This window comes from Bidens hawaiensis, unplaced genomic scaffold, assembly GCF_021521415.1.
Source record: "Bidens hawaiensis isolate Kalapana, Puna unplaced genomic scaffold, B.hawaiensis_p1.1 tig00017249_1, whole genome shotgun sequence".
Taxonomy (NCBI): domain Eukaryota; kingdom Viridiplantae; phylum Streptophyta; class Magnoliopsida; order Asterales; family Asteraceae; genus Bidens; species Bidens hawaiensis.
The window spans coordinates 169656-180918 of NW_027492613.1; the positions used below are offsets into that span (position 1 = coordinate 169656).

Below are 11263 nucleotides of genomic sequence, written 5' to 3' on the forward strand. Positions count from 1 at the left end.
ATCTAATTCAAATACGCGTCTTCATTCACCGCCAATAACGCCTTTAAATACATAATAATAATAATAATAACACCTCATTCTTTTAAACAAATCCAGCCTGTCATTACATATTTGCTTCAACATTTCACCATCTATATGACTCTATATCTCATATACACCTATATATACTCATCCAATATCACCTTCTCAACTCGAACACATTACACATAAACTTAGACAACCAATGGGTGTCTTGTTTGAGCCGAAACTCGACGAAAACAAGCCCGGTTTGCTAGAAGAGTTTATCGAAAAGGCTGGCGGGTGCGCGGTTATTGATGGCGGGTTCGCAACACAACTTGAGAGTCATGGTGGGTTTATTAATGATCCCTTGTGGAGTGCACTTTGTTTGATTGATACCCCTCATCTTATATCCAACGTAACCACATTTTGTCGGTTCGGTATAATTAAAAATACCGAAACTGAATGGTACTGATATTGAAAACATGAAAGTTGAGTCCTGGTACCGGTTTGGTCTGCATCGGTATTTGGTAAAAAATGTGCATCCCTAAGCTCGACGGTTTGAACTTGGCTCGTTTTGAGTTTTTTTTCTAATCAATTTTTATAGATTTTTTAGTTATTAATAAATTAAAAATTAATAATCAATTCAAGATTTATGAGAGCTCGAGCTGTTTTCTCACGTTCAGGCTTGGCTTGTTTAATAATTATTAATTAGCTTTTATATTTAAAAAAATTATTTTTAGTATTTTGAGAAAAAATTTTAGCAAGCCTAAGCTCGGCTCTGTGCACTGTGAAATTAATATCTAAAAATCTAAAAGCGGTAAAACTTATAAATACAGAGCTCGGGCTTGATAACTAAATGAACTTTATTTCAAGGCTCGGGCTTGAAAAAGTTTGACTATTGATCTGATCTGAGTAGCTCGCTAGCGGCTCAGCTAGTTTGCACCCCTGTAATTACGTAAATGCGAATGATCTGATGATCCGAATGTAATGTAGGTTCATTTGGAGTATCTGGAAGCCGGTGCGGATATAATCGTATCGTCTTCGTATCAGGTGTGTGCAATTTCACATCAATTTCACATATGAAAACTTGATATTGTTAAAAAAAAAACCAAAATATTTAAATGAAATTGATTTAAATAATTAAATTTCAGGCTACAATTCCTGGATTCATATCCAGGGGACTGTCCCTTGAACAAGCAGAAAAAATACTCGAAAAGAGCGTGAAATTAGCGACGGATGCCCGTGATGGTTTCTGGAAATCCGTGGAAAAAACCGAGGATCATTCGTATAATCGGGCTCTAGTTGCAGCCTCCATTGGTAGCTATGGTGCATATCTTGCAGATGGTTCAGAATACAGGTAAACAAATTTATATTCATAGTTTATAAAATATAACTTGAGTAAACTGGTAAAAAACATTTATACCCTTGAGTCAACGTTGCAAACAGACAAAGTTATCGATTTGAACAAAATTGGTGAAACTCGTGAAACCTGTAAGGGTCCACTTGCAAAAAAAAAAAAAAAGGAAAGAGAAAACATTTTGGATTAAAGTGGGAAAAGTGACCAGGCCTCAGGGACGATTTTGGCAGTTTAGTCATATTATTTTTAAAAAATATTTCTAATGTTATATCTGTTTCAGTGGAAATTATGGTGAAAATGTGGATTTGAACAAACTCAAGGACTTCCACAGACGCAGGCTGCAAGTTCTCGTTAAAGCGGGCCCCGATCTGCTCGCATTCGAGACCATTCCGAATAAGCTAGAAACTCAAGTAATCAACCACATTTTGCATTTTCATTTTAATTTATTGTAATTTATGGTACATTTCGATATTCTAAAGGTTGTAATCTTATAGGCTATTGTAGAGTTACTCGAAGAGGAAATTGTTCAAATCCCGTCTTGGATTTGTTACAGTACGGTTGATGGTGTAAATGCACCTTCGGGTGAGAGTTTTGCGGATTGCCTTGAAGTTATTAACACTAGTGAAAAAATCGCTGCGGTTGGGATAAATTGTGCACCACCACAATTTGTTCATAGCCTCGTTCAAAAATTTAACGAGGTACATAATATTAATATTATGTATTATTAATCAACTATATAAAATACAAAGTAATACAACAAGGATAATTAATTAATTAATTTTTATCTTATGTGCAGTTAACTAGGAAAGTGATCGTTGTTTATCCGAATAGTGGAGAGATTTGGGACGGTATTGCGAAAAAATGGCTGGTGAGTTATTTGATTATATTAATGAAAAGGTTTGAAGGTATTTATGTTTGTTTGTGTTTGTTTTTAATGATGTTTTGTTGTCTTATGTAGCCATGCAAGTGTTTTAATGATGACAAGTTTAAGGTTTTAGCGACAAACTGGCGTGATTCAGGGGCTAAACTTATCGGTGGTTGTTGTCGGACTACACCTTCGACTATTTGTGCTCTTTCGAAGGGTTTGAAGTGCGGTTCGTTGGCTAGTAACTGAATGAAAAATGGTTTAGGGTAATATTGATATGATATAAATCTAACCATGTAGTCATTAAAGAAATGGGCCTATTTGTTTATTGCTTTTATTTTGATATTAATGAAAAGATTAAGGTTCTAAAGTGACATATGGTGTGTTGTTGGCTTGAACTTGACCACATGGTTTGTTGCTGGCCAGAACTTTTTGACCACATGGTTTGTTAAATGTTAATGGCTTGTTGGCTAGAACTTTTTGACACATGGTTTGTTGGTTCATATGACTTGGGCCAATCTGGTTGACTTGGATATTTGAGTTGCTTTCTTTTAAGGTGTCAATGCGTTTACATTTGTCTTTATGTGGGCTTTCTTGATTGAATGTCATATGTCCTCACTAGGGGCTTAGTATTTATGTTGATTTGAAACATGCCAGCCAGGTTTGTTTGGAAACTTTTGTTTGTATATCTAGTTGGCGATTTTAGTGTGATCAATATCATCTAGGTGTAGGTGTAATTGTATTAACTTGTTGATAGAAGGGAATCATAATATATATCAAAGTGATCAAACAAGTTAGGACGTGTAAAGTGCCTGTTTGCCTGATTACTATCTTGATTCCTTAAGCAATGGGGGTTTCCAAAGGGACACCGCCTCTAGATCGGGTTCCATATGCAATGTGTAGGGTTTTTATTAATTTTTTATTTTTATTTTATTTTATTTTATTTGAAACCCATTAATTTTTCTTGGCTTTTTTATCCCTTTTTTTTCTTGTTCAACCCACTTTGAAATCAACCCAACTCAAATTATTCTTAGGCTTTTTTATATGTGTTGATTCATCAATCTTCTAAAATAAATTTAATAGAAAAAAATATAACTGATTATTACTTTTGATCCATATACTGAAAAAGATCTCAGTCGGCTAGGGGTGTGCGTTGGGTTGAAACTAGACCATACCGACCAAGACTGAACCTGAACTTGAAAATTGAAAAATCATAACCTAAGACTGTTAGGATCGCGTTGGGCCAGGACCAAAAAAAAAAATTGTTGTGTTTTAAAAAAAAAAAGAAATTTGGTCTTAAACCGAAAACCAAATTTTAATGTTTAATAGGCTTGCTAGCCTTATATCCTTCAGTATTAATTTAAGACCATCACTAAAGGTGCACAAAACCGGATACAGGCCCAAGCCGAATCAGATCAGCCCAAATCTAGTAAAAAGAAGGTTTGGCCCAAGCAAGTTCGGTTTGAAACTGGCTTGTATGGGGAAAAGGATCGGATTGGTTTGAAAGAAGTTATCAAACCAATTATAAATTGGCGGTTTGGTTCGATTCCAAACCGGTGTCCGGATCAGATTGATTTCAGATTAGCAACCGGGTTCGGACCCCAAACCGGTTCGATATGTGCCGAAACTATTTTTTTGATACTTAATGGTGCTGATCTTAGTTTTTGTTTATTTGTTATTTGAAAAATAGAGTTTGTTAGTTTATATATATGATAATAATCAAGCAAGTCATTTTAGTCTTTCAATGAGCTTACATACAAAATTCAGTGTGTATGTATGAAATATGAACCGTTAACGTCGATAGCATGGGCCTTATGCGACCAACACACAAGGCCATAACCCATAAGCCCGTTTTGATTTTGTCTAACTATTTCATTTCTGACTATAAGTAGAGGCGTAAAAAAAACCAGTTTCATCCAAACCGGTTCCCAAACCGATTCATACTGCCAGTTTCAGGACCGGTTCCCCTTAAAATCTACCAAATCGGTTTGAGTAAACTGGTTTATAAACTGGATTGAACCGATGTGACTAGACCGGCCTATCTTGCTTCTAAACAGGTTTATATAAACCGAACTGGTTTGAGTCAAACCGGTTTTGTCTATCCGTTGACCAAACCGGTTTGGTTTGGGTTTCAAAGCTGGTGTTGTACACCTCTAACTCTAAGTCTATAATTGTGTCCTGTAGAGGTGCACAAATCGGTTAACCGATTAGCCATTAACCAGTTAATATTGATGTGTGGGTGAAATAATGTGTGTTAAGTGAGTTATATTGTGTGTTTTGTGCGTTTATATGTCTCAGACACGATTACTTTGAGTAGTTTTACGTTTACCGGTGAGTAAATCTTAAAGGAGCTAAATTGGAGTATTTGAGATGGAGTTCAAATGAAAATTTTATTATGTGGAATGATAGAGAATTTGAAGACGAAGACGTGGCCGAAAAGGGGCGTAAAACGGAGTTATAACGAAGAAGTTATGGGCAAAACAGTACGGTGGGGCAGTCACCGTAAAGCAGTGGCTGATGACCATAGGCTACGGTGGTCTGGGCGGAAAAACATGATTTTTGGTTTTGAGAGCTATTTAAGCCCGATTAAATCCTATGGCGCCTATCCTTCATACCCTAGCCACCAAGGACGATTTTGGGGCAATTCTTCACCATCTTAACACCTCTCAATCACCATAATCATCCATGGTTTCATCCTTCCAATCTATAAGCAAGCTAATCATGATGAAGAGGCAAGGCTAAACTACTCGTGACCACTTCAGGTGTAGGGTTTGCATATGAACTGATTATTTTTATGAATATTACATGTATTTGGATTTAGTTTTGATTAATCTTTTGGTTGTTTGAATCTATTTGTTTATTGGAACCGATTAACAGTTGTTTTTCTGACTTATGTTATCATCAATTATTTGGTTTGTGTTCATCAACATTTAGGATTAAGTTCTTATCGTCATTGCATCGTTTGCCGTTAATCATTGATAGATGATTAGTTTTGTATTAATGATCTGGTAATTAGGTAGACCGTGTTCAGTTGTATCAATTCTTCGGATTAAGTTTAGTGAATCATCATAACCAAACTATTGTGACTAGTAATCATTTATCTATTATAATAAATGAATCATGTCTATGTGATTTCGCGACATTGATTAGACACATGCAGATAAATATAAATAAAAGATACAGAACTCATGTATTGTTAGCAATAAATATTAATACATATATGCATTTAATTATGGTGCTAATGATATGTAGTGCATTGTTGAGCAACCTTTAACGTGCTCAAATGATGAAATTTGTCCATGGTTAAATGTTTCATCATCTTCTAGATGCATTTTGATGGATTGATTAACATGTGGTTACACATATACTCAAACTGCAAGTCGAGCAATAATCACACAATGTCAAGGTCTTTCAAAATTCTCCCTCTAAAAGCTCGGCAGTTTCTCTCGATGATGTGTACATAATCACTGTAAACTATGATTATATGAAATTTTAAGAGTGAAATTTTGATAAAAAGCATGCTTATTATATCCAACTTATCTTCTCTTTATCAAAATATCTCTTGATTTGTACGTACCACGCTCAATCCGACTATTTTAGTCCATACGAAATAAGCATAACTACATGCATTTTTCAATCCATCAGGGATTTCTTTCCATCTTCAAAATTATGCATGTGCATTCAACTTTTCAGGATTTTTGCTCCACAAACTTGCTCATTTAACACATCAGTTTTTGCATATATCAAAAATCCATATTGTACCATATCTTTGTTTATTGAGATCTTTTACTCATCATGTACACAATATCTTCTATATGTATGCCTATTGAAGCACAAGAATTACATCATTAAGATGTATCAATTAATATTTCAAGTATCCAACTATCTTAGGAACTTTTCAGGAGTTCCGTTTATGTTCAACGTATTCAATAATTGTAACGTATACAAATATGACTCTATACACAACAATCAGTATGTTCTCGAGAACTTACTTTACATGATTTGATAATTCAAATCCTTTGGAGACTTTCTTGTAAACTTTCAGTATCAACTGAATCACAATATTTATTAGACTCATATCAATTCTTTCTTTGTATTACCAGACTAATTAGGTATCGGAAAGTCATTGCTTCCACCATTGAAAAATCATCTCCTCATAATTAATTATGGGTCTTTGCAAAATCTTTGTGCTACCAATTTTGCCTTATATCACTTTATTGAATTTTCACAACTCACATAAAAGACTCGTTTGAATCTAACACATTTACAACTTTAGTTGTACGGATTGTTGGTCCAAAAAACTTTCCGTTATCTAGAGAATTCAACTCTGCCCTATTTGCGTCTTTTCACTTTGGTCAATCATTTTTCATAGGCATATCTTAAATCTTGATCCTTATCATTTTTAAGCGCTATATTATATACAAAATTATAACGACTTCGACTTTATTTCGATTCCATATATCTTGTAGACATGATAAAATATAATTTACTGAGAGCTCTTTGTTTTCAGGTACATAAGGTTTTTCAATAACCATCATGTCTAACCAGTTGCGGATCCAGGAATTTTTTTCAGGTGGTGCACTGCTTTTATATGCTTCAAATTCACGAAGTCAGATATAAAAATTCCGGGTCGGCTCGATGGTTGGGACAAAGTTTATTACATAATAAAAATACGATAAAATAATTAAAAAAAGACACCGTCCTTAGAAGCTAAAAAACACACAATATAAATACATTGGTCTTTAGAAATAAAAAAAATACTTATAGTTGTTCCCTTCGAGTCTTCATCTTTTGAAATCGTTGAAATACATCTTCGACCGAAACTTGTTGGAGGAATTCCGTTCAATATAACTAATGCAACAATCGTTTGTAACATCCCGAAATTTCCAAAATGATATTAATTATATTACTTAATAATAGAGGGAAAGTTGACTCGGGTTCGGGAAATAAATAATAGAGTAGGAGTTGGTATGAGTCGGGCTAGTGTTGGATTAATGGAGACGGGTTAAATGAGAATGGGCCTTAGGTCCATGGGATTTCAGGGATATAAATATCCCCTAAACCCAAAAATATCTTCATTTCCTTACTTTCTACACACACACACTCCAAAAACACACACACCATCTACACCGCCGCCGGGCCGAGGAGAGGAACGGGCAGATTCGAGAGAGAGAGAGAGAGAGAGCGATTAGTTGTGTTAACAAGTTAAACGAGATCCAAACAAGCTCAAAAAGGTATGATTCTTGATCTTTGAAGTTTAAAGATCCAAGCTTTTTAGTGTATAAACGACCGAAAATGGTCGGGAAGCGTAGTGGGTGATATTGAACCATAGCAAGGGTGTTAAAATCGCTCAAAATGCTGGACAGAAACCGAACAGCGGCTGATCTGGGCAACTTCGCCTGCAACTGGGCAACTTCGCCTTCAAAGCGATGAACTTCGCCTGCAAGCTAAGTTCACCTGATGAACTTCGCCTGCAAGCTAAGTTCGCCTGATGGCAACTTCGCTGTAAAGTTAAGTTCGCCTAACTGGTAACTTCGCCTGAGGCCAAGTTCGCCTGATGACAACTTCGCCTGAAGCTAAGTTCGCCTGATGACAACTTCGCCTAAAGCTAAGTTCGCCTAAGGTTTAACTTCGCCTAAAGTTAAGTTCGATTAGAAAATAAATTAAAAATCTAATGAAAAATGTGTTAAGACAGTTAATGGAAATAAAATTTTTCCTTGAACCCTGCTAGGGGCTCTGCCCCTTGGACCCTGCCAGGGGCTGCCGCCCCTAGACCCCGCTGCCAGGGGCGCTGCCCCCGGACCCCCGTTCGTTGTGGCTAGTAGTTAAGACTGGAAAGATGATATGAGTAGTGATAGTTAATTGATACGTATACTTATTATACAGTCAGCCGTGCACAACTGAAGAAAGGGATTACGATCAACGGTGAACGTAACCGTGTTCAGGTGAGTTTCTAGCCCCATTCCTTGTTATGTTTTCGGGGCTGTGTGCATACTCGATGTGTTGTTAATACATTTATCCTAAGTGATAAGTGTATGTCATATGTGATATGTGTGATAGATATGAATGATTGTTTGTCGTTACGCGAACGATCTTCGGATATTGCGCGTACTGTCAGGTTAAAAATAAAGGTACGAATATTATATATCAAAGATGTATGAATATTTCAAATGAATACTTGTCGGGGCGTGAACGATCTTCGGATATTGCACGTAACGACAAGGGGTATGGTTGTTAAATGAATGAGGTAAAGAATGCCTAGAGTGTTCTTCTGTTATAATGTAAGTATGTGTATATAGGTACACGAATGGCATGTGAGTTCTACGTTCGACATAGTAAGTTAGGATGGCAAATCCCTCTAGCTTCTGTCGGACATAGACTCGGCTGGTGATGGCGTAGTTAAGGACTGCGAGCCTTATACGTGAAGTAGATGATATATGTAACGTAGATAAGGACTGCGAACCTTATACGTAATGTAGATAGGCGTCAGCATAGGAAAGGACTGTGAACCTTATACGTGCTGATTTTGTAGCATAGGGGAGGACTGCGAACCTCGTACGTGCTATGAATTAGGTTGCAACATAGGGAAGGACTGCGAACCTTGTACGTGTTGTGGATATATTTCAGCATAGGAAAGGACTGTGAACCTCATACGTGCTGATTTTGTAGCATAGGGGAGGACTGCGAACCTCGTACGTGCTATGAATTAGGTTGCAACATAGGGAAGGACTGCGAACCTTGTACGTGTTGTGGATGTACTATGGTATAGGGAAGGACCGCGATCCTTGTACGTACCATAAATGGTGAACATAGGTAAGGACTACGAACCTTGTACGTGTTCACGACCTTGAGTACAGGTATAGACGGTGAACTATGAACGTACTCTCGGTAGACTGAGGTTAGTGATTGTAGATATGTATGTATGTATGGTAGCAAGTATGTATGTAGAACAGAAGGGTAACTAGTGAAGTATGGATATGTATCTACGGATATGTATGTATGTGTATGTATTGTATGGCGTTCGATTAACTAGAACTCACTCAGCGTAGCTGACTTTTAGTATGCACGCAGGTGAGCTGATTATAGAGTTAGCATGAGGATGACACACGGCATGGATTGAACGGCTGGCATCTGAAGAAAGAAGTAAAGATGTTTTAAATATAAAGTTTTGTGTTATGGTATCAAAGAAAAGATTTAATGTTATGTAACAAATGATTGATGTTTTATATTCCGCGAAAAGTTTTAATAAACTCTGATTTGAAGAACTGTGTTTATGAGTAAATCCGACGCTAAAGTAGGGTCACCGAGAGAGGGGCCTTACATCGTTCATGTATCCGTCACCCATTCTAGGGGAGAGAGCAACGTTTGTACTTTGTATAATTGTAACAATTTTGTTTAAAAAACTTTAAACCCAAAAGGTTGCATTAAAAAAAGTGTGGGAGACGGGAGTTGAAATTTTGTTTTATAAAACCTTAAACCTTAAACTTAAAAGGCTTCATTAAAAAAAATTAAAATAAAAGTGTGATAGACGAGAGTTGAACCTATGACCTTCAATTAACAAAATTGGTGTCTTCCCACTAGAAAAAGACACCATCCTTAAAAAAAAGACACATAATATAAATACAATGGTCTTTTAGAATTAAAAAAAAATACTTATAGTTGTTCCCTACGAGCCTTCATCTTTTGAATCGTTGAAATACATCTTCGACCCAAACTCGTTGGAGGAATTCCCTTTCAACGTAACAAATGCAAGAATCGTTCACGTATCCGTCACCCATACTAGGGAGAGAGCCACGTTTGTAACTTTGTATAATTGTAACAATTTTGTTTATAAAACCTTAAACCCAAAACGTTGCATTATAAAAAAAGTTTGGTCGACGGGAGTTGAAATTTTGTTTTATGAAACCTTAAACCTAAAAGGCTTCATTAGAACAAAGTTTAAATAAAATTGTGATAAACAAGTTAGAAAAAAGTTTAAAATAAAAGTATGATAAACAAGAGTTGAATATGTGACCTTCAATTAACAAAAATGGTGTCTTACTGACATAGGCTGTCGCGGTCTACTCAAACAATCAATTTTAAGACTTAAATACCTATAACAAGTACGAGTAAGTAATTACTAGTCCTATGGTTTGATTTAAGGAAAGTGCAAGTTTATTAATTTATAACTAATTATTTAATCTAAGCGGACAGACGATGTCAAGCGGTTTTTAGAAAAGATTGATTAAACTAAACTATTACTTAAAAAGACTTTGTAAACAATATTAATAAAAAGCATTCATTCTAGGTTCGGGTTATGTGTTCCATACGTTAATCACAGATTCTTTAGTATTTGGTTTTATAATAATTACTAGTCCTATGGTTTGATTTATGATGACAAACGATAACCTAACCGAATTGTTGACACAAATGAACCCGGACACCACAATTACCAATTCTATGTCTAGGATAATTAACTCAATGATAAGGTTTGATGATTATAGTTCAAGGACACAAGAGCCTAACCCTAAATGTTGATGAACAACCAAACAAACGTTACACAAATCAATAATCACAAACACAAACCTTAATCAACCAAATAACTAATGAAGCAAGACAAATTCATATAAAATCAATCAAACTATATTCATGAAGCACAAGAATCTGGTCATAACAGTATATTACAAAAAACCTTAGCCTAGAACGAAAACGTGAACTTAGCCGAGCATCGACATAATCGTTAAAGCACTTATCTTGATGAACATACGATCGTAGGACAAACCGGAAGCTTCGGGATGGATGAAAGTCGCCCTAGAACACCTTTTTTGCCTCTAGAAGTCGTGAAAAACCGAATGGGGTGGTTAAGGGGTTTATATAATTCAAACCTAAATGTTTGGCCGACTTAAGCATCTTCGCGTATCGCGAAGACGTCATGGCACTCTTCTTACAGTATTGCGAAGGACAAAATAATCGGGGTCAGATCTTGCAACTTCGCATATCTCGAAGTTGTTCCTCCTGCATCTTCGGGTATAGCGAAGATGCAACTTTTCAGAAATAAATAT

At 36.0% G+C, this 11263-nt stretch overlaps 1 protein-coding gene across 1 annotated transcript; it reads left to right on the forward strand.

The window, feature by feature from the left end:
- The first annotated feature begins 223 nt into the window (after positions 1–223).
- Positions 224–2480, forward strand: LOC143553480 (homocysteine S-methyltransferase 1-like). Its single transcript, XM_077043476.1, has 7 exons — positions 224–415; positions 994–1050; positions 1152–1357; positions 1638–1767; positions 1852–2055; positions 2154–2225; positions 2316–2480. Exons 1-7 carry the CDS (start codon positions 224–226, stop codon positions 2469–2471), a joined length of 1017 nt encoding a protein of 338 aa, XP_076899591.1. The 3' UTR covers positions 2472–2480.
- Positions 2481–11263: the final 8783 nt, after the last annotated feature.

Excerpts from the sequence above, each read along its gene's own strand:
- LOC143553480 (XM_077043476.1), top strand. The coding sequence starts at position 224 with ATGGGTGTCTTGTTTGAGCCGAAACTCGACGAAAACAAGCCCGGTTTG. Across the intron at positions 1,051-1,151 it reads TCGTATCGTCTTCGTATCAG|GCTACAATTCCTGGATTCAT; the intron begins GTGTGTGCAATT and ends ATTAAATTTCAG. Across the intron at positions 2,226-2,315 it reads GTATTGCGAAAAAATGGCTG|CCATGCAAGTGTTTTAATGA; the intron begins GTGAGTTATTTG and ends TGTCTTATGTAG.